The 27,800-nt window shown below is 38.1% G+C and overlaps 1 protein-coding gene across 1 annotated transcript in view; it reads left to right on the forward strand.

Moving 5' to 3' along the window:
* Positions 1–26,765, forward strand: part of CACUL1 (CDK2 associated cullin domain 1) — a 67,724-nt gene extending 40,959 nt beyond the window's left edge. Inside the window, exons 4-9 of the mRNA XM_033181528.1 lie at positions 1,345–1,440; positions 5,802–5,904; positions 11,195–11,284; positions 15,109–15,247; positions 21,192–21,235; positions 21,661–26,765. Coding sequence (XP_033037419.1) covers positions 1,345–1,440; positions 5,802–5,904; positions 11,195–11,284; positions 15,109–15,247; positions 21,192–21,235; positions 21,661–21,701 — 513 coding nt within the window. The 3' untranslated portion in view covers positions 21,702–26,765. The remainder of the gene's footprint in view (positions 1–1,344; positions 1,441–5,801; positions 5,905–11,194; positions 11,285–15,108; positions 15,248–21,191; positions 21,236–21,660) is intronic.
* The last annotated feature ends 1,035 nt before the right edge of the window (positions 26,766–27,800 follow it).

Consider the following 27,800-nt stretch of genomic DNA (forward strand, 5'->3'; position numbering starts at 1 on the left):
CTCCCCTAACTCTCCGGTTTTTCAAGGGTCAGCTGTACTATGAACTGGGTGGCTTAAACAAAGAAATTTGTTTCTCCTGGTTCTGGAGGCTAGGAAGTCGAAGACAAAGGTGCTTCCTATTTGGTTCCGGGTGAGGGCCCTCTTCCTGGCTTGTAAATGGCTGCCTTCTCACTGCAGTCCTTACATGGCCTTTTTTTCTGAGCCCTGTGGGAGGAGTGAGAACCTGAGTGTTCTAGTGTTTCCATCTAAGAACACTAATCCTGTAGGATCAGGGCTCTACCCTCATGACTTCATGTAGGCTTAATTAATTCCTTATTCCTAGTATGGCAGTACTAGGGGTTTAGGGCTTCAACATAGGAATTTTAGAGGAACACAGTCTATATTCTACTCAGTATATAACATATAAAAAAGTTGGAAGTGTTCTCTTTTGATGGTTTTATGATTTGGTATTTTGTAAAAGTGAGTTAATAGAGAAATGTATTTTACTACTCTACAGAGCTGAAGATGTGTGTCATTTGTGTCCATGCTTTCTAACTAATATTTATAATTAGCTACAGAAGTGGTTTACAACCAAGTTAGCATAGAAATCAGAATATTTCTGTGCTTAAGGTAATTGTAAATTTCATTAGCCATTCTAATAGTACATGAAGCCTATACCACTTAGTTGAATATCCTCCCAACTTATTCCAGCTTCAAATATATTTTGGTTTCTATATAGAATATCCATGTAATTCAGTAATAGTTTTAAAAAATCATGTTATTTATCTTTGAGTGCATCTTTTTTTTTTTTTTTTGAGACAAAGTTTTGCTCTGTCGCCTAGGCTGGAGTGCAGTGGTGTGATCTCGGCTCACTGCAACCTCCGCCTCCAGGTTCAAATGATTCTCCTGCCTGAGCCTCCCAAGTGGCTGGGATTACAGGCACCTGCCACCCCACCTGGCTAATTTTTGTAGTTTTAGTAGAGACGGGGGTATCACCGTGTTGGCCAGGCTGGTCTTGAATTCCTGACCTCAAGTGATCCACCCACCTTGGCCTCACAAAATGCTGGGATTACAGGTGTGAGCCACTATGCCCGGCCTGAGTGCACCTTTTTATTCAGTAAAAGAAAAAGCCTTTTAATTAGTATGTTGAGGTTACACAGCTTTTAAAGATGGCTAAACCTGTTTTACATAGATTTTGGAACAAAGGTAGAAGTCTTACCTTCAGAGTGTACGTGTCTTCCTCTTTTTTTTTTTTTTTTGGTGAATCTCTATGAATTTTGAATTCCTTCTATTTGTATTTCAGATTGTAGTGGAAGGTCTTTCCCAGGTTTCCCAGATTGATCACACTTCTGTTCTTTCTCACAGGCCAGCCCTCCAGATCTCTATATTGAAAGATTTAATATAGCTCTTGGACAATATATGGGAGCATTGCAGAGCATTGTGCCTCTTTTCATATATATGGTAAGTTAGAGCTCCTTCCTCCTTCCCAAATACCTAGGTGTATTGGTCAGAGCACAAATAGATGCAAAGAGTTAAGCATGTTGTTTTTCTTTTAGTACATTTGTGTTAGAAATGGAAATTTAATTATTTCAGTAATGTTTGATAGTTGTTGACATAGAAGAACTTTTCTGCTTTGAAATTCCGTAAGTAACAATTGCTGAATAGACAAGTAGGCATTAAGATAAGCAGTCACCCACATGAGTACTTATTTCTGCTATGTGGAAGGCACTGTGTTTGGTTCTAGAAATACAAAGATATGTAAGATTTCTTGTCCTCAGAAAGTAAAATGCCAAGTAAGTTCTTCCATAAAAAATAGAACAGTAAAACATTGCTGCCATTCTGATGATCTGTTTTATTTGGAGAGTTATGCTATGAGTATAAGCTGTAGACTGTGACTTTGTTGATCAGCTTCCTCCCTGTTTTAAATATCCAGTCATAGAGTCTTAATGTTAGTGCTCCTGTTGAATGGAGGAGCCCTTAGAAACCATGATCCCCATTCTTTATTAGACTAGGGAATGAGATGTTCAGGTTGATCCTACTTTTTGTAGCATGTAGGTTGCTGTATGTGGATGCAATCTTACGAATGACTTACTCTCCATAAAATGCACTTAAAAAAAACAAAAGTACCCCTACCTCTAATTTAGAAGGCACTTCCCAAAAGACGATGTAGTACTTCATGATTTTCATTTACACTTATTTCTTGGTTACTGACAACAATTTTAATAGTACTAGTTTTCAAGTCAATATAATGCCAGAGAAACTGGTTTTTGCCTTTTACCAAGAAAGAAATGTATAAAAAGGCTTTTCTTTTGGTTTAAGTGCCAGAACTCCTTTATGAATCATGAAACTAAGGAAAAATATTATTGATGACACTAGGAATAAGTGCCTCTGGGTTAGCAGAACTAACTCTTTGGGAAGAGTGTAAGCCTGGGAGGTAGCTACATTGTATCGTTTTGGTGAAATCCTATCATGGGCTATTCTCAGGAGTCTGTGTTAGGTAAATGTCCTGTACTGACAGAGCAAACATTTTATTTCCGTGCCAGCCGACTCCTTTTTCTTACAGTTTTAAAGTTTTCAGTGGAGACCAGGTATGGAAGCGGAGCTGAAAGACTATTTGTGGATAAAGGAGTTAAGGGTGGGTGAATAGATTTCTTGACTTGCATGTCTGCCATTTTAATGACATTTACCAGTAAGCATGTTGGCTAGGTAGCATTAGTAATAAAAACAAAAGTCTAATTTATAATTTTGAATCAAAAGGTAAATAGCTAGTTTATTAAAAGAATAGGTTAAAAAAGGTGATTTACGCTTTTCTGTATTGTCATTGTTGCTTTCTTAAACTTTATGGTGGGATCCTGGGGTGTAAGAAGTCTTGTGTCAATTAAGAGTAAATGAACTTCAAACTTACTCTTTCAGCTAGCAGAATTCAAATAAGGGATCCTAGATTGTAAAGTTTAACTACAACTTTTCTTATAGATTAAGAACTTGAATTTGCTTTGTAGTTACTTTTGAAAATTTATTTAAATTGTTTTTATTGTCCAGAAGATAGAAATTATTTGAACTTTGGTACTGCTTTGTTAGAAACGTATATTAAAGAAAATAGTTTGAAATGTTAACCTACTAGTGCCATAATAAGCAAAGTTTCTTTTGCTGACACAGAAACAAATTTTTTAAAACATTTGTCAAAATTAATGTCTTTGTTAGAAGTCTGTCTATATGAATATCAAGAAATTGTCATTACACTAGAAGATTAATTGTAACTAAGGTCTTGTTGAAAGGCACAGAGATCAAATAAAGACATTTATGTTTGCTTACGATTTTGGAATTTAACATTATTGTACCTGAGACAAAGTTAAAAAGAGGTGGACTAATTGGAGTTTCTAAGTTTTCATACTGTTTATTTTTAATGGTTTCTAGTTACTTACAAAGAGTAGAAAGGGTACATTAAAATGCTGTGCATTCAGATCTTAAATGTCAATAGGACAACATACCAGGAGAGAAAAGCATTATGAACATGTTACAGTGCTGCAGAGATTTTGTTTATGGCCAGTTGTGGGGGCCAGTTTATGGCCAGATTTTGGGGGACTTGCTCCCAACAGATTGTCATTGGTGGCAGGGATAGACAGATCAAGGGAACAGAGCCCAGAAATAAGCTGAAGTAAATGTAGAAGTTTAATAAGAAAGGTGACATTTCAGATCAGTAAGGAAGGAGTAGATTTTTCCATACCTAATGTTAGGAATTTTTTTTTTTTTTCCTGTAGAGATGGGATCTTAGTATGTTATCCAGGCTGGTCTCTAACATCCGTCCACCTATAAGAATTCCACATATAAGAATTACACAGGTTTTAAAAACAGCAGAACATTGAGGAACATTCGTATTGTCATCAGTAGGGACTATTATTTAAATAATTTATGGAAGACAGAAAAATATGCAATTATAAGTAACACAACTCTGTTTTTTTTAAGAGAAAAATCTTCCAATATATAACATTAAATGAAAAATAAAAAAGCAAGATACAATGCAGTGTTTAATATTTTCTCACTAGTATTTTTTTTTTTTAGGGGGAAAAAAGCATATCCACGTATATGCAAGGAACATCCTAGAAAGAATATACAGAAGTTTTCCCAGTGTAGAATGAATGGGACCTTTTGGGAATGGGTCAGAAGGTCTGCATTGAGAGACTTTTTATTGCATACTGTTTTGCATGCTTTCTATTTTTTAACCATGTGCATCTTATTTTTATATATTTTTTAAAAAGATGGAAAAAAACTTGTGTAAGAATTAAATGGCTAGATGTAGTGGCTCACATCTGTGATCCCAGCTACTCAGGTGGCTGAAGTGGGAGGCCAGGCATTTGAGACCAGCCTGGGCAATAGAGTGAAACCCTATCTCCAAAAAAAAATCTTTTTAAATTGAGAGAATCAGTGAGCAACGTAACATTCCTCTATGTGTTTTCTACTCTTCTGCATTAACACTTAAATATGAAAAACTTTTTTTGCTGGGCGTGGTAGCTCACGCCTGGAATCCCAGCACTTTGGGAGGCAGAGGTGGGCGGATCACCTGAGGTCAGGAGTTTGAGACCAGCCTGACCAATATGATTACATTCCAGCTTGGGCAACAAGAGCAAAAGTCTGTCTCAATAAAAACAAAAAACAAACAAAAAAACACAACTTTTTTTGGACTTGCCAGTAATTCTAGTCAAGATTTCAGCTGCAAGAAACAGAAAACATGATTCAAAGTGATTTAAATAATGAAGAGTATTATCTCTTGTAATAAAACTCCAGAAATAAGGCTGTGTCCAAGGTTGGTTGAATCTGTGGTTCAACAGTATTACTAAGGACTTGGTTTTTGGTCTCTCTGCTGTCCATAACATCTGTTTTATCCTCTTCCCTGTCATGGGTGTCTGTGTGAAGAGACCACCAAAAGGCTTTTTGTGTGAGCAATAAAGCTTTTTAATCAGCTGGGTGCAGGTGGGCTGAGTCAGCAAAGGGAGGTAGGGGCGGGGCAGTTTTATAGGATTTGTGTAGGTAGTGGAAAATTTTAGTCAAAGAGGTGGTTTTCTGGTGGGCAGGGGTCACAAGGTGCTCAGACTAGGAGGTCGGAGGGAGCTTCTGAGACTCATTGTCCAGGAGAAGGAATTTCACAAGATAATGTCCTCAGTTAAGGCAGGAACCGGCCATTTTCACTTCTTCTGTGATTCTTCAGTTGCTTCAGGCCATCTGGATGTATAGGTGCAGGCTTGGGCTCAGAGGCCTGACATTCCCCTCATGGTTATAAGACGACTGCAAGAGATTTTTCCCTCATGCCAAGGTTTCTCTAAGGCTGCTTGGGCTGCCTTGAGTGTCTACCTCTGAATCAAAGGTGGTCCCCAGGGAATAACAGAAGCTGACTGACTTTCATCAGTGAAATTGAGTATGTGCTGGGGAGTCAACCAGTGCATGTTCACAGCCTGCTTTCAACCCAGATCGTTGATAAATGGGGTACTTTTCATTAGTGTTTCTCCATGTTGTCTTTTGATGATGTATTTTAAAGGGTGTTCCACACAGTGTGGTTCTACAATGTTTGTGCATCCCTGTCTAGTTAATGTTGGATATCTCCCAGTGTTCTTTCAGAGATGTATGATTCAAAACTTTTTTTCATGTTTTCAACCCGTGCCAGAAAGACAAGTAACTAACAGCTGCAGGGCTTTTGTTGTTGGATGTTGAGTTTTTCTGTTTTAATTGATGCCTTTATGCATTGTGTTCTAAAATATTTAGCGCTCGAGTTCATTAGACTAACCATTTCCCCAATTAATACACAAAAAATATTTCATTTTATTTTTCAGAATAAGTTTTACATCGAAACCAAGCTTAACAGAGACTTAAAAGATGACCTTATAAAGCTGTTTACGGAACATGTTGCAGAAAAGCACATTTACAGCCTAATGCGTAAGTAATTCAGCTTATGGGGTGAGATAACACTAGCAATGATCTTTCCTTTTTCTTTTTGGTCTGAGAGCACTGTCATGTCATAAATCCCAATGTTAACATCTTCTGAACCAGATAGGAAGTGTTGAGGCCCACCTGAGACGCTGCGGAATTAAAAATGGGACTTGAAGGTCACCTGGTGAGCTGTGAGCACCTTTACCAGGTCATTGGACAGTGCCCTTGTGTCTGCCCTGATAACTTGTTGCCCGCCCCTTTTTTTCCCTGACAGTGGGGAAAGTATTATTAGGAAGTTCACTTCTAACTTTACTACCCGTAACTCTATAAGGAATACAGTGTTGTTTCTCTGAAATGGTAGTACAGAATCCACTGATTTTTACTCTTTAGTGCAGAAACCCTTCTCTAGTCTGGTTCTGTCATTTATTCTCTATTTTAGGCAAACTTCTTTGCCTCTTGTGGCCCTGAGTTTTCTCTCCTGTGAATTAGGATTTGTAAAATATTTCATGTGCCTGTGTAGATTATTAAGAATATTAAGCTCAGTTAGTTTCTCCTCTCCCCATTCTTGAGTCCTCTTTCCCTCACAGTGGGTAGCATCTCATCCTACCTTTCCTGAAAGAATATACTTCTCCAGGTGGAGTTAGGAAGTCCCTGTAACCTAATGTCTCAGCATCCTTTTAAAGCTCATATCTTATGTGACACATCGTCATTTTTTCGAATATGGCACATATTTGGGTTGGCAGGATGTATTTTTGCTTTCCTGTGAACCATAATTAGTGTCTACCACAATGAACTTTTACTAGAATTTACAAAAGAATTGTTCCGAGCTTGACCATAAACTTTTTTTTCCCCCGTTTTTAATGTTAAGTGAAAGAATTATCGAGCATGGGGCTAGTTTAGAAAGATAGGGTTTTTTCAAAGAATAGTGTAGTTGAAGATAGTATGCATTTCATTATTATGTTCCCAAGAGATTCCAGAATCAGAAAAGAGGCCGAGAGTCTTGGGAATATGACATGCATTTTTTTTTTGTAAGGCTGGGAGATGTTTATAAACATCTTTAAACATTGTCTCATGAGGTATTCCAGGTATTATAACCACTTAAGTATTTCCTGATACTGACATTGTCTTTTTGCTTTCGTGATAAGATAGAGCATTTTGAAATCTTGTTAAAATTCTTAGAGAAATGCTACTATTTGGTAGAAAAAGCCTGTCTACTTTGTAAATATATTTTTATATTTGCTAGTAATTTGGAAACTAATTTTATTGGATGTATGCAAAGAGAATTTTCAAGAAAGAATATAGTAGTCCAGATCTGGTGAGAGAAAACATAATCATATTGTCTGGTTTTCAATAAAAATTACACTTAAAGGTGGATATATCTTTTTATTTCCAAGTAAACAGAAAAGTCCTTAAGCTTTTGTAAATTGGACAAAACTGAGTTTGTCAGATATTTATTGCACAATTATCAGGCATCGTACTTAGAGAAATGACTGGCCTCATTGGTTTGAGCTTCAGAACAACAAGGGACAGTGTTTAACTGTATTATGTGGATGATCATCAAAGGTTTTTAAACACACACAGGCACTGCTTGTATTTGGTGGGACCTATACTTTAAAAATATTTCTCCTAACCCTATAGGATAGGTGTAATCATTACTCTCATTTTAGAAATGGAGAAACAGAAACAGAGGTTAAAGTTTCGAACAGAAAAGCACAGCTATTAATGTCGTTTCCACTTATACATTTTTATATTACCCCTTTACTGCAGCAGAACAAATAACTACATTCAATTTCTGTAATTTTTCTACAATCTGATCAATAATTTCCTTCCCGTGGCTTCAGATCTGGAAAGCTAGTGTTCCCATTTATTATTGTTGTGTAACAAATCATCCAAAAACACAGTGGCTTGAAACACCAACAGTCTTTTATTTTGCTCTGCAATTTGGGAGGGCTTGGTGGGGTAGCTTATGTCTGCTCTGCTCAGCATTGTCTGTTGTGGCTTAACTGGGTGCTGGGGCTTTCAGTGTGACTCATTCACATGGCTGGTAAGTTGGTGCTAGCTTTTGGTTCCTCTGTTTCCTTCATGAGTGAGTATCTCAAGATACAGGAAATGGAAACTGCTGGTTTCTTAGGTCCTGGGCTCAGAAGCTGGCCCAGTGCCACTTTTGCTGTATTCTGCTGGGCAAGTGGTCACAGAGCCGAAATTCCAGGAGAGAGGAATGTATCCCACCTCTTGATAAAAGGCATGTCAGAAGAATTTGGGAGCCATGTCTTAAAACCAATACAAAAATGTAAAACGAATACTGTCTGTTAATAAAGAATCAATTATTGAATGCCCATATCATTCATTATTGGTATGTTTCATGAATGAAAACAGTAACTTCTTACTGGGGATAAAACTAGTTTTCTATCGGCTCCATGGTATAATCATTTTTATACATATTTGCTTGTAAAATAAAGTGGCTTCTATTTTTGGCTGATAGTAAAATTGTTTTCCTTTGAAATTATTCGAATTAAACTCTGAAAGCTGCAGAACTACTAGGATCTATTGTTAATCAAGGTTATTTACATAGTGTGTTAGTGATTCTGAGCAAATGTAACAATAAATGTGTAGCATGGGGTTAATGGTAGAAATTTCGTGGGAAAATATAGTATGTTGACTTTTACAGCAGATTTCTAGTTCAGTTTGCATAGTGTTCTAAATAGTTACGTTTTAGTTAATTTTCTTAGTAGGCAATTCTGCCTTTTAGTTCAAACCATTGTAGTTTGAAATTTTTTTGAAGCCAAGAGTATTTTCAGTTTTGATTTTAAGAATTGCTTTTCAAATTAATAAAGAGAATCTCCTGAGCAAGTGTGTAGCACTGAGGAATACTTGAAAGAGCAGAGGAGCTTCGTTCTGGTCCCAATTCAGGTATCAAAAGATGTGTGACTTTCTCAGCGAGGCACTTAACCTGTCTAGACTTTCAGATTAGAACTTATCTATTCTCGTGTTTAAACTAAATGGCTTATTGATATGTGTGATGATTGTTGCATATAAGCAGGCATTTCAGTGTTGATATGGTGAGGTAGCGTACAGAATTTAGAGTGAAACACAAGTTCTTGAACCTCTTTTGCCTCTAGCTAACTCTGTGACTTTAGATGAACTATTCAGTGAGGGGTTTTTGTTTTGGCCTTAGTTTTCTTACCTGTCAAAAATAAAAAGGTAGATGATCGAACTTGTGAGAATTAAATATATGTAAAGTACCTAGCACTTGCTAAATACTCAGTACTCTTTCCTCTCTCAAGTTACCACCCCCAAACTCCCATTTCTTTTTCCTTAAAAGGGGAGATTAACTAGAAAAGCTTTTAAACACTTTTCCTAAAAAGAGTTTAAGTGGAGATTTGAGTGAAATATTACACCTTCTCAACTCTAATAATCTTTTGTTATTAAATGTAATCATTTTAAAATTTCAAATTTATGTACATTTTGTGTGTATATCTTTGTATTTATCATGTCTTCATAGCTAACAAATTTGACATAGGTGATTACAGTTAAGGTAAGAATGGTTTGCAAATGTGTATACTTGACCACATAATCAATATGTTGTTGAATATGAAGAGTTAGTAAGATCATGCCTAATTGGAGGCCAAAATGGTGAAAAGGTTAGGAAGATGGATTAATAAAAAGAGAGAGCGCTTGGATTTTGGATACATGTTGAAATTAGAATCTCACGAGTAGAAAAACTCTGAAAACCTAACACTTAGAATTTAAATTTTTAAACATTGCGTTTTAAAGCAACATGACTTTCTGAAATGCTTAGCATTTGCCTACGCCAAGCTTGTCCAGCCCATGGCCTGCGGGCCCTACGCGGCCCAGTAAGGCTTTGAATGCTGCCCAACACAAATTTGTAAACCCTTTTTTTTTGTTTGAGATGACATCTTGCTCTATCACCCAGGATGGAGTGCAGTGGCGTGATCTCGGCTCACTGCTGCCCCCGCCTCCGGGGTTCAAGCAGTTCTCTGCCTCAGCCTCCTGAGTAGCTGGGATACAGGCGCCCACTGCCATGCCTGGCTAATTTTTTTGTATTTTTAGTAGAGATGGGGTTTCGCCAGCCTGATCTTGAACTCCTGACCTCGTGATCCACCCTCCTCAGCCTCCCAAAGTGTAAGGGATTACAGGCGTGAGCCACCACACCCAGCCCGTAAATTTTCTTAATATGAGTTTTTTTGCAATTTTTTTTTAAGCTCATCAGCTGTTGTTAGTGTATTTTATGTGTGGCCCAAGACAGTTCTTCCATTGTGGGCCAGGGGAGCCAAAAGATTGGACACCCCTGGTGGTCTATGCCATTCAAACTTGTAACTGTCTACTGATGATACAATCAGAAGGATAAACTTAACAGTCCATCTCTGATGGCCTTCATCATATATATTCAAACGTAACTCAAATTGTATGTTTGAGACTATAAAATCCTCATTGGCCTAGTAAGATGGCATTTCTCCTTTTAGAAAGGCATGAACAGAACAAAATCAGTTTATATGTGATGTTACAAGCCTGGCTTAGGGTAAAATCATACCAAGTTGTTTGTTGTTACTAGCAAATGTAGGTCTTTGAGATAAAATTAAAAATGAATCATTTTAGGTCAGTAGTATCTATTGTGTTCACTAATCAATGGAATTTGTATTTGTTAGTGATCTAATCTAGAGGAATTGTTAGTTGTATTTGTTAGTGATCTAATCTAGAGGAATTATTCCTCCTCGTTAAAAACTTTTTAAAAATGTTTGTGTGGCAGTAGATAACCTAAAAGAAAACTGTCTCTGTTGTCATGTTCAGAGTCAGGGTCACCAAAGACATGAAAATGAGAAAGATGAGCCATCATCATCCCTTGCCCTTAGCTCTTGTAAGAAAATAGTAGATGTAGCATTTGGGGAAATGAATTTCTGTCTCTGATCACAGTTACCAAATAATTACTAATGGTGATTTGGGGGAAGGAGAAATGATTGAGGGAGGTTATTGTATGATACTTTATTTTCCAAAAGTAATGGAAGCATTTTCAACTCAGCTCAGTTATAATGTATCATTCATTTCAGAACCTCCATGAATTGATTCATTTCCATTAGTGTGTCAGCAGACCTTCACGTATTTTGGCTACTGCACTGGATTGAAAAAATCCTTAGTATATAAACGTTTGATTGGTTTATTTGACTGTTCGTTTCTTACAATTGTTTATGTTTTGGGAGTCTTTGGGAGAACAATAATAGAGAAATCTTGACAATCAATACGTGTTACATTCTTTTTAACCTGTTTTCTCTTATTTCAGCTTTACTTTTAGAAGCCCAGTCAACACCATTTCAGGTCACACCTTCAACTATGGCAAATATTGTGAAAGGCCTGTATACCCTCAGACCAGGTAAACATTTCTCTTTCTGTTGTAGTTGGAACTGTTTGTTACAGCCTTTTCCAAGATGGCAGTGGTTCTGTATGTGTTTTGTGAGGCCTAATGGTACTTGCATTTGCTGGAGCAAAAAAATTGAATAGATATTCATCATTGTAAAATGTAAACTCAGAGCTCAGTTGGAATGTTCTCTGCTAGTGGAAACCAACTAGTTTGTTTTTTTGCAGAACCTATTAGGGAAATACAAGAAATAAATTGTAGAATACAATTTATTTTATGGATAAAATTGAATCTCATATTTGGTCTTAATTTCTCCCTTACTTCCTACCTCACGCTGCACATACTCACAGACATCCACATTCACAAGTCCATCTTCTTTGGCCTGTTAAGTAACTTGCAAAGAATCTATAAGTGTTGGTAAAGTTACAGTCATTTTGTAAAGATGTTCTGGGGAGAGAAATAGAAATAATCACAAGAACTAAAGGAAATACCAAAGATAACTATAGTCAAAAGCATGGTGTTTAAATTATCTTAATGTGTCTGTCTTAGAATAAAACACTATAAATTTAAAGGAATCCCAAGGAGCTTTTGTATATATCTTTCTATAAGCGAGAACCTCAAACTTGTCATAGAGTTGTCTAGCAACTTATAAATGTCCATGGGAGAGAGATTACAGAAGTTATCAAGATAGAACATTGTTCTACAATCTATAAACACAAGGGATGCTTTTTAGACATTACCTTTTTGTGAAATTCTTTTGAGGATTAAATGAAATAAAACATGATATAAAGAGCTTAACGCACAGTACCTGATAACGTAATAAGCATGCAAACATTCACTGCTGTTATTACTATCCATTTGAGTTTAATGGTTATTTTAGTTAATTGATGGCTTGTTTGCTTCATTAATTTAAACGACCTGTCAGAATTTAGCAAGCTAAAATGGAAACCAAGTGAAAACTGGTACTGGTAGACTGATTTTAGAAATACCTTCTTAGGCCGAGTGCGGTGGCTCACACCTGTAAACCCAGCACTTTGGGGGACTGAGGCGGGCAGATCACGAGGTCAGGAGATCCAGACCGTCCTGGCTAACATAGTGAAACCCTGTCTCTACTAAAAATACAAAAAAATTAGCCTGGCATAGTAGTGGGCACGTTTAGTCCCAGCTACTCGGAAGGCAGGAAAATGGTGTGATCCCAGGAGGTGAAGCTTGCAGTGAGCCGATCGCACCACTGCACTCCAGACTGGGCAACAGAGCGAGTCCCTGTCTTCTTAAAAAAAAAAAAAAAACCTTCTTAGGCTACTTTAAATGATTAATGACTTCTAGAGTATTCAAATTTATTGTTAAATTTGGATCTAGGTTTTGAGCTCTACTCTCTGATTTTTGACAGAAATTACTTGTATAAAGTAGTAAAGATATTTTATTGCATGTGTCCAATAAACTGATATTTTTCTGTATCTAGTTTCTCAGAATTTTACAGCAGTGTGATGAAGATGGCTCCTGAAATAGTGTGTGTGTGTACTAGGTTATGAATGATTTTTTTTCTTTTGAAAGCATCTAAGTGCAGTATGACAAATTCTGCCTCCCAACTAGGCAGCTTTATAAGCTCTGGCTTTTATAAGTAACAAAATTGCAAAATAAAGTTAATCACTAAAGGTAGAAAAGTATTGTGGGTACATGTTTATCTAAATGCTATTTTATCCAGGTTCAAACTCTTGTAATAGGGTTTATACTACTTGTAAGGAGAATTCTATATTTGAGAATTGTCCTTTTGAAAAGGTGAATTTTATCACATACTAACCTTTTGCTGCCCTGCACATTTTCTGAGATATACTTGAAAACATATTTTGACATTTACATGTTTTGCCAGTACCCATTATGTTGCTGCTTTATTAAAGCCATTTTATTCACCTGACAGATTAAGATTAGAATATTTTACAAGTTGAATTTTGAAAGGAAAAGTTTATTCCACTGCAGTAGTTCTTAAGTGCTGATCTTTGTATGACTGCATCTGAGTCTCTTATGAAGGCTTTTTAAAGTCTAGATTCCTGGGCTGTAATCCTTGGAGATTCTGATGACTTACCATTTTTGGCATCCAGTCTTTAGAAATAGTTGCAACAATCCTATTCTGCCCTTTTTCAGTTAATACTCACACTTTGTTTCTTCATCTTTATTTTGTAGCAGATGGGTTTGACTTTGCCAGCTCTGACTGATTAGTGGTTCCCCGTAGCACTGTATTGAGACTCTTAGTGAAGCCCTATTTGAGCTGGAGTGGAAGGAGGGAAACATTTTGCCATGAGTTTCTCCCAAGGGGTGACTGAATGAATTGGTCCTTGTATCATTTGCAGTGTTTATTTGCCAATTTTAATTAGCTATTCAACAAGACATTTTGTTAACTTCCACTTTTTTACTTAACACAGACCAAATGTTCCACAGCATCAAACGTGGCTTTTTCTAATTTATAATCATTTACTCAGATTATTGTTTTTAAAATGGGTTTACTGGATTCAAGATACTGATATTTTTATAGTTTTTGAGATGTATAGCCAAAATGTTTTCCAAGAGGAAAAATGTGAACAGGCTAGATTAAAACAATTCAAAATGAATAATAGCATTGAGGACCACCACCAAGGAAGGGAAACAATGGTTTCCCTGTGCCCTTGATACAGGTGGGTGTTAATTCTCTTTAATGTTCACTGAATCAAAGGGAGAGAGCATGTTTATTTTAGCTTGAATTTTTTTTTTTTAATATTAACAGGGCTATTTATTCTGTTTATATTACTCTTATAGGTTCTTTCACTCATTTACCTGGTCTCACTGATTTGTACATAGTTGTTATAATAAAGATACTAATTCATCTTTGTCATATCTGGTACAGGTGTTTTCCTGTAACTTCTTTGCCTTATTTTCTATAGTCTCCTGATCTTTTAAAAAATGATTTGATAACCACTTCTTTTTTTTTTATTTTTTTATTTACTGTTGTTTATATATATTTGCTGCAATTTAACAGGGGTCAAAAAATATTTTCAGAGTACTAACCAGTTACCTCCAGCCCACTTTAAACGTTCAGTCCCCCCTACCTTTTGAGCTGCCTCTTTTTTTAAATATGTCTACTTATTATTTGTACTGTTCTATTCTTGGGCTATATATTATATATTGTTTTAATTAATGGCTAATAAGGCTGATATTTCCACCAAGCCCCCTCCCTCGAAGTCCCCTCCCACTCAGAATTGTGTGGTAATCACATTCATATTTTCTTCCATACTTAAGATTTGTTCAAAAATTCCCTAGGGATTTTCACTAAATTCTGTTAAATCAGTAAAATATAAAAATGGCTTTCTTCATACTGTAAAATTCTTTTTTTTTTTTTTTTTGAGACGGAGTCTTGCTCTGTGGGCCAGGCTGGAGTACAGTGGTGCCACCTCCGCTCACTGCAAGCTCCGCCTCCCGGATTCACGCCATTCTCCTGCCTCAGCCTCCCGAGTAGCTGGGACTACAGGTGCCGCCCACCACGCCCGGCTAAGTTTTTGTACTTTTAGTAGACACGGGGTTTCACCGTGTTAGCCAGGATAGTCTTGATCTCCTGACCTTATGATCCGCTTGCCTTGGCCTCCCAAAGTGCTGGGATTATAGGCCTGAGCCACCGCTCCCAGCCTGTAAAATTCCTTTTAGAAGGGAAATTTTACTGTTATATGTTTTTTACTAGAATGGGATTGCACTAATTTTTTCCCCTGCTTTAAATTTGGCTTACTATGTATTTTAAAATAAAACTTTACGTTTTCCATTTAATTTGATGTGTTTATATGCTTTCCTTAATGAATTGTTTCCTTTCCTCACAGAGTGGGTTCAGATGGCTCCAACTCTATTTTCTAAATTTATTCCAAACATTCTCCCTCCTGCGGTGGAATCTGAACTTTCTGAATATGCTGCTCAAGATCAGAAATTTCAAAGAGAACTTATACAGAATGGCTTTACAAGGCAAGTTGTTTTTTTTTCTTTAGTAGTCAAATATGTCCATTTCCCTAGGCCAGTTTGGCTTGACATGGGATAAATGGTAAGGTTCTGAGAATGGGAGGTAACTGGCCAAGAGTCTTGCTGCTGCAAGAAGACATTAATTAGTTCCTTGTCTGTAGAAATGTTGAAGCCGGGTTTTGATTTTGTGGAAGCTGCTCTTCATTACATACATTTTGTTTTGTTTTGTTTTTGTGACGGAGTCTTGCTCTGTTGTCCAGGCTGGAGTGCAGTGGCACAATCTCGGCTTACCACAGCTCCACTCCTGGGTTCAAGCAGTTCTCCTGCCTCAGCTTCTCAAGTAGCTGGGATTACAGGCGTGCACCACCACGCCTGGCTAATTGCTTTGTATTTTTAGTAGAGATGGGGTTTCACCATGTTGGCCAGGCTGGTTTCGAACTCCTGACCTCAAGTGATCTGCCCACCTCGGCCTCTCAAAGTGCTGGGATTATAGGCATGAGCCGCCAGGCCCAGCCCATACCTTTTGAAGAAGGGATTTCTCACTGGGTGAGCAGTTAGGTGGGCAAGCTCCAGGAGCTCTTTTAACTTTGATTCTCTTGTATTAGTCTTGTGCATATGGAAAAACATTATAGAACTTTTATGATCTGTTATAATGTACTTTTATGGCTAACCTAGCAAAGAGGCTTTAAATTCTGTATTTCATACTTCCCCTTTTGCCCTAAATTCTAGTGGTTTCTTCTTAAAAAGTAGGGCATCTCTTTATTTGCCTGTCTTGGTTTTCATAATTTTCCTAAAGTTTTTGCACTTCATTATCGTGGTCATATCCCAGAAAATCTTGCAGAGTGCATTTTTCAACTAAAATACATTATTATAAAATTTTTGTGATTCCCTATGAGAAAACAGCCTATATCAGCAAGTCATTGAAGGGCACAGTCATATCTTGCATTTTTATAATCCTTACTCTTAGCACTGCTATGTGTCTTCTCTCATCTGGCTTCCTGATAGGAAGAAAGTTGTGGAAAGGAACACGCTTGAGGTATCTTAGGCATAGTCATGTCTACAAATAGTAGGTTGAGCGTTGACTCACTTATCTGGCTAGAGCTGGGGCTGGGCATTTTTCAAAGGGTCTGAGGCCAAACTGAATTTCAGAAAAACAAGCCTTGACTAGGGTCACTGTTATGAAGTCTCAGATTAGGGACAAAAGCAGGTAATTTGTTGGTCCCTGGACTGGTATTTCCTTTTTCTGTCCTGGTGACATCTGTGAGTAATCCACTGATCATTTACCCCATCACTGACAGCTTAACACTAGAAGGGATCAGTGAAGTTGTGGAGATGGGCCTGGGAGACCTGGGGCTTTCTGTGGCTAGGGGAAGGAAGGGCCAGTGGGAAATGCTGGAATGTAAAGAGTTTTTCTCTTTAGTGTCAAGGGATTAGGTATTTCCTCACATTAATTGTAGTTAAGTTCCAGCAGAGAGTGGTATTATTTTCATACACAGAATGAGGCCATTTGTAAAAAGTATACATTGAGAAGTTTTGTTCCCACCTGTCTCCCTATGCATCCCACCCCATCAAGTAACCATTTTTATGTGATTCCTTCATTTTTTAAAATATAAATATAAGCAAACACAATATATGCTCATATTTCTGTTTCTTACACATTCCATCATATGTATAGAGTGAAACTTAACCAGTCCCCAGTAGATGGCCACATGAGTTATTTCTAGTCTTTTGTTATAATGGACAGTGCTGCAGTGAATCACCTTGTATATGTATTATTTTGTACTTGTTACAGGTATATCTGGAGGGTGAATTCTCAGAAGTGGGATGGCTGGGTTAATGATAAATGCAGTTGTAATTTTGATTAATATTGCCAGATTGCCCTTCACAGGGGATTTATGCCATTTTGCATATCCACCAGCAAAGGTGGAAAGTCCCTATTCTTTATGGCCTTGTGTGTACAGTATGTTGTTACACGTTTGTATTTTTGCCAACCTAGTAGGTGAAAAATAATTACTCAGAAGTGGTTTAATTTGCATTTCTTATATGAGTAAGGTTGAGCATATTTTCATATGTTTGCATTTGTTTTTCTGCAAACTACCTGTTTAAAGTTCTTCGCTTGTTTTTCTCTTTCTTAGTCTTGATTTCTAGGAAATCTCTATAGTGAAGACATTGATTCTCTGTCCAAGATATGACATGTTTTTCTCAATTTGTTTTTGCTTATGGTGGTTTTGTTGTTTTGCTTTGCAGAAGTATCTGATTTTCAGGTTTTTTTGGCCATATCTGTATTTTGAATTATAGTTAATAGTTTTTCCTTAAATTTTTTTGAGTAGCTAGCCCTACAGGCACTCCACCCCCCTTGGCTAACTTTTAATTTTTTTTTTTTTTTTTTTTGAGGCGGAGTCTTGCTCTGCTGCCTAGGCTGGAGTGCAGTGGCGCGATCTCGGCTCACTGCAAGCTCCGCCTCCCGGGTTCACGCCATTCTCCTGCCTCAGCCTCCTGAGTAGCTGGGACTACTTTTAATTTTTTGTAGAGACAGGGTCTTCCTATGTTGCCCAGGCTGATCTTGAATTCCTGGGCTCAAGAGTTCCTCTCGCCTCAGCCTCCGAAAGCACTGAGATTACAGGCATGAGCCACCGTGCCCGGCCAATTTTTTTTTTTTAGTTTGTTTTGAGGTGTAGTCGCACTCTGTTGCCCAGGCTGGAGTGCAGTGGCGTGATCTCGGCTCACTGCAACATCTGCTTCCTGGGTTCAAGTGATTCTCCTGCCTCAGCCTCCTGAGTAGCTGGGATTACAGGTTTGCACCACCACACCCAGCTAATTTTTGTATTTTTAGTAGAGACGGGGTTTCACCATATTGGCCAGGCTAGTCTCAAACTCCTGACCTCAAGTGATACACTTGGCCTCCCAAAGTGCTGGGCTTACAGGTATGAGCCACTGCACCCAGCCCAACATTCTTAAATGTATGATGTTTAGGGTTTTTTCTAGGCTTACCATAATTTTGAAGTCTTTCTACTTTCATACGTTCATGTTTTATTTAAACATTTGCTCTTAATTTAGGATGAGTTTCTACCTTTAAAAAAAAGACAACCTTCTGAAAACTTTTTGGTGAAGCAGTATAGGAATATAACTCTTGTGAATTTTAAGCATATTGAGTTTGCCTTCCAGAGCAATGTGTGGAATTGCTTAAACATGCCCATTTTTCTAATCCTAATTTTGGTACTGGAATAAGAGAACAGGGTGCAGGACTGCTTGGTTTATGGTAGCTCTTATGTCAGATTTGCTTGGGATGAGATGAGTAACTCCTCTGTAAATAACCTCAGGCTGCATTGCCTCTGCACATGAAGGACTAACGTGGCACTAGTCAGCCAATGGCCAGTTTGGTTATATTCAGGGAAATGTCTTGGATTTTTGGTATAAATAGGAATTTTTGTTTCTCAGTAGAATTATTTTATAAAACTTCTGGCTGGATTTAAGTATTAGGTGATATACCAAGGGGTGATAAAATGTTTTTACAAACTTAATGGGACCATTTTTATAATTAACACTTTATTATACATGTACTATGAGGATTAAACTCTGCCTCATAAATTATTCTGACAGGTGCTTTGCACAGAGTAAGCCTGCCAAAGTGGACATTCTTGTATCTAATTCCGAGCTTACTCATGCTGGCCAGGAAGGACGTGCACATGCCACCTTTGGCAGCTCTGATGGAGAGCCTGCCTCTGCTCTTGTGCATGAACCTTCATGCCTTCTTTGATTAGGAATAATATTTTGGAAGAAGTGGTGTACGCTGATGCCCCCCAAAAAGGAGAATATAGTACAGCCTGTCTTAAGAATTCTGTTTCTGCCTCTTCTTATCTGAGAAGTCATTTTATGGTTTATGCCTAACCAACCACGATTCCTGTTCAGTGTTATGGGTACTTTTTCATGTAAGATGAACTTAAGTGATGTAGTGATCCTGAGTAGGTAACAAACAGCTTTAATGTGGATAGCACAGAGTAAGTCTTTGAATAAGTTTTAAAATAATGTGAATGTTGTCAAATACATCCTTTTTTGCAGTTAGTGAACAGATTCTCATTTGAGCTGGAATTTTTGTGAATTGTAATCGTTAAGGTGCGTGGAAATATAGAGTAGGCTAGAATTAACATACAAGCTAAAAGCAACAGCTTTTTATCTGTTACCTACATAATTGAATTGATTGGTGAGGGGTGGAAGTTTGGTATCTGTTGTCAGAGGTAACACTACAGAAGAAGTAACCAAGGTAAGAACAAAGGTCTTTTAGCTGAGCAGTTGATGCTGAAATTCGGGCTTTTTCGTTTTGTAGTAAGGGTCTGGTTTATGAGAGAGCATTCTGGACTTAATCTCTTCAGCAGCCTCTTGCATAAATCACATTGATATTCCTTTTCCTGCCTCCAGTTGTTTTCACATCTGTATTTTTCTCCTGTTATATTTACATGTTCAGTTATTTAACCTTTGAGGAATGGAAATGAAGGTTGTGTCTGAAAGTCAAGGTTCCAGATATAAAATTCTGTCTTCCTTTTTGATCATTAACTTGTTTCAGAATATTTGGTGAATGCAACGGTGATGATATTAGTGTAAATAACAATGGAAGACACTCACTTGGCTTTGGCTAGGTGTAGTGTTAACAACAGGTGTTTAAAAAGTGGCCTGAGGGCCTGACTGTAGTGGGAAGCCACTGAAGGGCTTTCATGAGAGGCGTGAACTAATCTGTCTTCTACATGAGATCACTGGCTCTTGTCTGGGTTGATGAATAAGGCTCGTGTACTTGTGTAGGGAAGAGAAGACTGTGGCTTGGCTTGGGATCATCGCAGTGGAGTTGATGAGGAATGATTGGTTTTGGGACAGAATGCCCCAGAGTGAGGGAAAGAGAGGATGACCAAGGATTTTGGGCTGAGTGATTGAGCTGGAAGATTGAGGGAGGAATGGAGATGGATTGGAGTCGGCATTGTATTCTGGTGGTGGTAAACTTGCCAGTGTATGTAAATCATCCAAATGGACATGGTGATGAGGCAGTTGGACCTGCAGATCTCAAGGGTAGAGAGGAAGGCAGAGCTGGAGATGTAGATATGGGAGCCTCTGGCCTGTGAAGAGAGTGTATGATCACCATCCTAGACCAAGAATGCACGTGGAGAAGAAAAGATGACCAGCGACAGAGCGCTGGGTAGAGCCAGCAAAGGAGACCTGAAAAGGATGGCAGACAGGGTGAAATAAGGTCTGGAACATGTGCTGTGGCATTACTGAAGCCTAAAAACAAAAAATTCGTGTTTCAGGAAGAAATCAACTTAAAATGCTGAGAAAGAAAGGCTAGTAGTGATTATTATTACTCATTACCTAAGCATTTGAGTCATTTCTGTTATTGTCTGAGAAGCTGGAGAGACAAAAAATAGGTTTTGTAGGTAGCTTAGGGCCTAGTCAGAACCTCTATTTTCTTAACTCTAAAGTGGAACTAGAACTTCCATAGGTGTTTGAGGATGAGCTGGTTGATACAGGTAAAGGCTCATATTCTTCCATCTGCAGAAAGCATAGTGAGGTACGTCAGGATTCTAAGATGTTTAATATGTATTTTTAAATAGGTTATTTGGTTAGAACTGAAATGTCTGCTATACTTTTATTATCAAATATGTTGATCCATTCTTCCTGTTTTTTTTGTTGAGAACCTCTATTTACTTAACTCCAAAGTGAAACTAGAACTTCCATAGGTGTTCGACAAGGAGCTGGTTGATACAGGTAAAGGCTCATGTTCTTCCATCTCCAGAAAGCATAGTGAGGTACATCAAGATTCTAAGATGTTTAATATGTATTTTTAAATAGGTTGTTTGGTTAGAACTGAAATGTCTGCTGTACTTTTATTTTCAAATATGTTGATCCATTCCTCTTGTTTTGATGTGAAGTCAGTTTTGTTGACTGCCTCTTCTTTTCTTATCCCCAGAGGTGACCAGTCCCGGAAGAGAGCTGGGGATGAGTTGGCTTATAGTAAGTAATGATATTCCTTCCCATCTTGATGGTTTTGTGATGTAAAGCAGCCATATTAATGCACTGTGATAACAGTGCATTGAATTTGATGATACCCATGTTCTCATAAAGCACTGCTTGTAATCAGGGTGCTTTGCATGCTGTGGCAGCTCCAGCTGGTAGTGATGGTTCTCAGGGAGTTGGCAAGAGGCCACCAAGTTCTTTAGTTTCTACTGGGATGACATTGTAGCCCAGTCTCAGTGCCTTAGGATCTCAGTCCCCTTTTACTTCCCTCCACACCACATGGTTTTGAGGATTTTTTTTTTTTTTAAAGCCTTTTTTGGGAAGTTGGGAGAGGAGTAAGAAATGTGTTGAATAAACAGATTCCTGCTACTATCAAATGCTGTCTGCTCTTCATACTTTTTCCTGTTCTGATGTTTTTTCAGACAGTTCGTCAGCGTGTGCAAGTTCCAGGGGGTACAGATAGTGAATGTGCTTTCGTTCCTGAAAAGAGGACACACTGGAGCTGCAGAGACTGTATTCAGAGCACAGTGGGGGCTGCAGACACTCAGGAGCTCTGTCACAAAGCTGTTCGTGGAAGAGGATGTTGGACTTCTTACTTGGTTTGTAATTTTAAAACAAAAACTAAAAAACAAAAAAAACAAAAAAAGTTGCTGCTAGACTTGGGGGTGATTTTGAAATGGGACAATCTTTTAATTAAGAGTTTATCTTCAGATTCTGTGAGGAAAAAGCATCTCAGAAAGTGACCATTTCTAAGTGAAATCTGACAGCCAAAATCAGCAGCTTCCTCCAAAAATAGAAGAGCAGAAGAATTTTTTTTAAAGCACTTGTTTTGTTCATTTGTGGACTTGGCATTTTGGTGTATTGGTTTCACATGTCAGGATCTCTTTTGCTTTAAAACTAAGCAGATCATTACAATACAGTATTTTTTACCCATAACCAAAACAACCCCTTTTAAAAGAGTTGGTCTTTGTTTAGCATTAGAAAGTCTTAGTAAAGGATAAATGCTAACTCTGCTTTTGCTAGAACTTTCCCCCATCAGTTCACAACTTTTTTCTACTCTGTGCCTTGAGCTTTGTGCACTTTGCAACTGTGTGACCATGTTGTCAAACTCCTCCTGGAGAAGTGTATGGTATCTAAACTCACCCACCAAGATGGCAGGTGTGGCCCTGTAGCAGGATGCTAATTAAGTGGGAAAATAGACACCTGTTGCACATTGGTTAGATTTTCCCCTGGTTCACCAGAGCATATTCATGTTAATGTTGGGGACCAACTTTCACAGAGCATTTCCATTCCCTATGCCACTTAACACGATGTCACCAGCTGCTGTAGTATTGGCAGTACTCTAGTTTAGGGATGGGCGGTACTTTAGCTCTGAAGTTCCCCTTAGTATTATTGAGAGCTACTTCCTGTAATGCTCTAGGAAGCAGATAGTTATTAAGTCCAAATACACCCAGTGGTGTGGGGTTCCCCATCACTTCATTTTAAATGAGATAATTACTTAAAACAAGTCTGTTATTTGAACATTATATTTGAGTGTGATAGGGAAGAAGTAGCACTGCTGTCTTAAGGCTCCCTTCTAGCTGTGGCAAAGCTATATTTCTGTTTCTCTGCATCCACAGTGCTTTTTAGTCCTTCATAAAAGGCTGTTGTTGTAAGCCCAAGAAAATAGATGCAGCAAGAGAAAAATACTTTTCTTCTCAATTTTGCTTGAATCTTAATTGAGCATAGGCTTCTCTACTAGGTAACATCAGACTAAGAGTATTTACCTCTTCAGAGAACTTGAGAGGAAAAGAAACATCCCAGGGATACTGTTGCATGTCTGCTCTGCAGGTTGTTCATAAAGCTGCCTCTGTCAATTCAGTTTGTTGTTTTTCGGGGGGAGTGGTGTGGATGGGAGAGTTAGAAGTGGGATATTGGAAGCAAGTAAGTCACCCAATAATAGAAGTCCTTGATTTGCAAAACTGTTATGCAGAGAAGTAAAGATAAAGGTTGTCAGATTTTTTAAAGTACTTAACCAGAGTTGGTGGATTTTGTGGACTTTAATTTGACTCAGTTCACTCTGTGAGCATCCTGGATTGCATCGATGAACACTGAAGAACGTAGACAGGCTCTCACTATGACCTGGACAGTTTAAGTTGCTACACCGGTAACATTCTAGTGTCAAGGAGAATTCCATTCATCATGACATTCACATTTTACTTTTCTCAGTGGAATGCTTGCTGCAGGCTTACAATTCACACCTAGAACTGAAGTCTGAGTGGTGGTAATTTTTCTGAAAGAAATAAAATTGGAATGTTTCTTTAAATGTGGACAATTTCTTCAGTATCCTAATAATATACCCAAATGCTTTTTCTGGGAGAGAGCATTTTTTTACAAAAGAACTTTCCCTATAAAAGCATCACAGTATAATGTGAATTGGCATTAAAATCTTTGGATGCTTTTGCATTATTAAGTTCATGGAGAAATATCTTATATTTTACTATGTATGTATTAATAAAAAGTGGGCAAAGTGAAGTCTGCAAAATTTAGTTTCTCTAAATTTTTGCTCAGTGACTGCAGCTGGCTATGGGTCAGGGCTTAGTACAACAAAACCTTGCCTGGAAGGCACTCTAGAAAGGTTGTACATAGTCTCCCAGTCTGCATGTCCTGGCTGTTAATCATCTTGGCCCCTTGAGGCACATCGCAGTATGAAGGACCTGTTTAAGTTGAAATAGACTTTGCTTATTTATTGGGATTCTTAAAAATTCTGAGTTTGCAATATGAGAGGAAGTAAGATTTCCTACCCCTTCCCCTCATTTTATATTGACTGTTTGCCAGAAAGTATTTTCTTCTGTTTTCTTGTATTTTGCTTTTGAGATGGAGTCTCACTCTGTCACCTAGGCTGGAGTGCAGTGGTGTGATCTTGGCTCACTGCAACCTCTGCCTCCTGGGTTCAAGTGATTCTCCTGCCTCGGCCTCCTCAGTAGCTGGGATTACAGGCACGTGCCACCACGCCCAGCTACTTTTTGTATTTTGTTTTCAGTAGAGACGGGGTTTCACCATGTTAGTCAGGCTGGTCTCGACCTCCTGACCTCAAGTGATCCACCCGCCTCGGCCTCCCAAAGGGCTGGGGTTACAGGTGTGAGCCACCGTGCCTGGCCTTTTGTTTTGTATTCTTGCCAGTATGGTATATGGTTTTTCTACCCCAATTACATACTGGCTTTTGTACCAACATCACTAAAGGCCCAAATCATTGAAGATAGAAAACCGTACATGCAGGCTGATTGTGTGGTTAGTCAATGACCGATTTGCTTAAACTGTCTAGTATGTTTGTGCAGCCTGAAACTAGCTCCTTGAAAGGGAAGCCAGGTCAGTCATCTTGAAAAAATGACATGTAAAAGTAAATAGATAATTGTTTTGAGAGACGGTACATATTTTAAAGGTTGGCCTTAAGCTTCAGTAACATTGTCATTTTGTGACCTTTTGTTGTCACAGCTGTACCCTAACCTGACAGGAATTACTAGTGTTTTTTTGTGGGGCAGAAAGCAAAACCTGGTGTTGTGACTATTATCCTAATAGTTCTTAGGCAAGGTTAGTAAGAAGCACCACAAACCCAGATGCATGCATTGTGCATTATTTTGTAGACAAGTTACTTTCCTTCTGTCCCTTTAACAAATTTGTAGCAACTACCCTCCCTTTCTTTGGGGTCTAGAGTGAAAGCTAATTTGTGGGTAGATGAGATTGCAGAAGAATGGATGTCCATGGCTGTGAACACTGCACATCCATCTCCAGTGCTCACACCTGTGCAGCTACCACTCCCTGGCTGCATGCCATACTGTTGGGTTGCAGATTTGCACACATAAATTCCTCAGGAAGAGTTTGCATGAGCATCACCTCGCAATATTCTGTACTGACCAAACAAGGGATTTGAACGCTTTTCAGCACAAAAGGATAACTTCCGAGTGGTGGTCTGTACACATACTAGCAAAGGTAATGGTGATCTAGCAAACAAAATTGGTTTCTGCAGTTGGAAGTGAGCAGGAGCACTTGTATTATAGTATTTAAATAATCCTGGTTAATCTCTTTTTAAGCAGAGTAACCCTTCCAGATTTTGTCTTTTTATTATTGAGGCTGGCTTTATTTTCTTCTTTTTCCCCGTTTTATAGCAGTTAATTCTTTTTGTGATTATTATGCAGGAAGGATTGCCCTTGAGTTAAAATGTTATTGTTTCATAAGCAGCTATTAAAATAACTGAGCATTGTTTTATGAAATACACTAATCTGAGATACTGAAAAGCTTTGCAACTAAAAAGCAAAACAACCTACATTAGTCATCTAGCTATTGTTTGGATGTTTTGAGTTGATTTTTTTATGGTGCCTCTTTTAGCTTGGAATATTATGTTTACTTTAATCCAAGTCTAGACCTTTTAAAGGGTCCTTAAAATTAAAGTTTGGAATGTCAATCCCTTTGACACCTATTACAGGTTTATAGCACCTTTTTGGTTGTGATTACTGTTTTCAATACGGTTGTGTAAATGAAGTTCACTTTTGTCAGAAGTTAAAATGGAGGTCATAGGAGTTCATGGAGAAATAGCTCTCCTATTTCCCCATTGAAATTCACCCCAGTTTCTGGCCACAAGAATATGAGAAAGGAACCCTGTTCTTTTCCAAGGGAAAGTATCCTTCTCTGTCCCCACTGTTGATTAACTGAAGTCCCAGACACTTTCCTTCCTCCACTGGCCAAGACCCACCTTGAACCTCTTTTCAGAGCCGAGTGGCATGAATACGTGTACTGTTTCTGCTTCTGTTGACGGAGTGGCTATGGGAGTATTAAAGGAAATGCTAATTCGAGCTTCATTCTTAGGGGAACCTACTATATATTGCATCCCTGCTGGTTGGAAATTATCTTCATCTCTGGACTGCATTGTTTAGAAAAATGTTAATGGCTTATGATTCTGAGAACTTTATAGTGTGGCTCTGGGGTTAAGAATTCTGTGGTTTGAAAAAAATAAATATTTTGTATTAATTCTTACATGTCATTTCAATGTTGTGACTATGTACTAAATGCAGTAAGACTGTGGGTGTTCTCTTAGAAGAGTGTGTTTTGTTAAACAGATGGCAGTTCTCTCATTAGTCCTGTTTGTCAATATTACAGCCACGCACTTCAGGATAACTTACTCAAATGTGAAGTCATGGGAAGCTATGGCTAGTAACAGGAATGCTTAAGAAAAATTTGAATGGCAAGCACAGGCAAGAGGCTTTTGCCACTCACTAGCACAGCCAGAGCAAGGATAAAGCAATGAAGTCTTGTGCCTAGTGGTGCTTGTTTGTCAGAAGCCATAGTGAGCTCAGCACAGGGCGTTCTGTACATCATCTCATTAATCCAAGAAAAACAAAATGGCGGAGGAAACTCCTACTGACCTGGGATACAAAGCCACTGACTTTGGCTCTTGATCTTTTGGTGGGTCCTGAATCACTCCTTCTGTATTAGGGCGTATACTATCCCTCTAAAACATTGTGGTGAATGAAATAAATCTTGTACAGATGTCCTTGGCCTTGTTATGTTATGTTATAAATCCTGTACAGATGTCCTTGGCCTTAATACCTGGTTCACTGGAACTTTGTTATAATACAGAACGTTTGATTTTGCTTATAGCATATTAATATTGCCTCCTAAGTGACAGCCACACTGAGCACGAGTCTTGTTACCATGGTTACTTAGCCTGCAGGGTGAGTGTTGATCTTGACCTCTGTAACCAATGCTAAAAAACAGTGTGTAACAAAATACATATGGTCATATCTATTCTATATTCATATATAGTATGGATACAGATATCAGTATATTTGTAGTTTTTGTTTTTTAAACCCTAGTTTCTTCTGTGGCCCTTTAATCAACTTTTGGACTTAGGTTGTTTTTTTGTTTGCATTTATTGGTACTATGCTTTTTTATAACCCTTTGTGTTTTCTTGCTGTGAAATTAGTGTCATCCCCTAGGTTATTTGTAACCTTATCTACCGTTTGGTTATCACATATGGCAGAATTCAGCGACTCTGACAATTTCCATTTTCACTCCCCTGCCCCACAGTTAAATAGGGTGCCATTTAACCTCCCTCCCCTTTAGCAGGTTTGTTTTTTACTAAGTACAAACCTTTTCTATTAGAACCAGCTGTGTGTGTGTGTGTGTGTGTGTGTGTGTGAATTTTATTTCTTCTTTTGGTCTGTTTCTCAATAATCCAAAATTCTAAAATACCTTGAATATCAAAAAGCATGATAGTAGAATGAATATCACACATAATAGAACCTGAGAGCAACTAGCTTAACTGGTTGTAATCTTGAGTAGTTTTTTTTTTTTTTAATCTATTTTCCTTTATTAAGCCTTCTCCCTCCCTAAATTGTTAAGCCAGAAGGGCATAATAATTCAAAACTTTCTAATAATGTACCTACATGTCTAATAGTGTACCTCAAAATATATAAAGAAAAAGTGGTTCACACCTGTAATCCCACCACTTTGAGAGGCTGAGGTGGGAAGATTGCTTGAATCCAGGATTTGAGACCAGGCTGGGCAACAAAGACCCCATCTCTAA

Source organism: Trachypithecus francoisi, unplaced genomic scaffold (genome assembly GCF_009764315.1).
Source record: "Trachypithecus francoisi isolate TF-2019V2 unplaced genomic scaffold, Tfra_2.0 Contig01579, whole genome shotgun sequence".
Lineage (NCBI taxonomy): Eukaryota > Metazoa > Chordata > Mammalia > Primates > Cercopithecidae > Trachypithecus > Trachypithecus francoisi.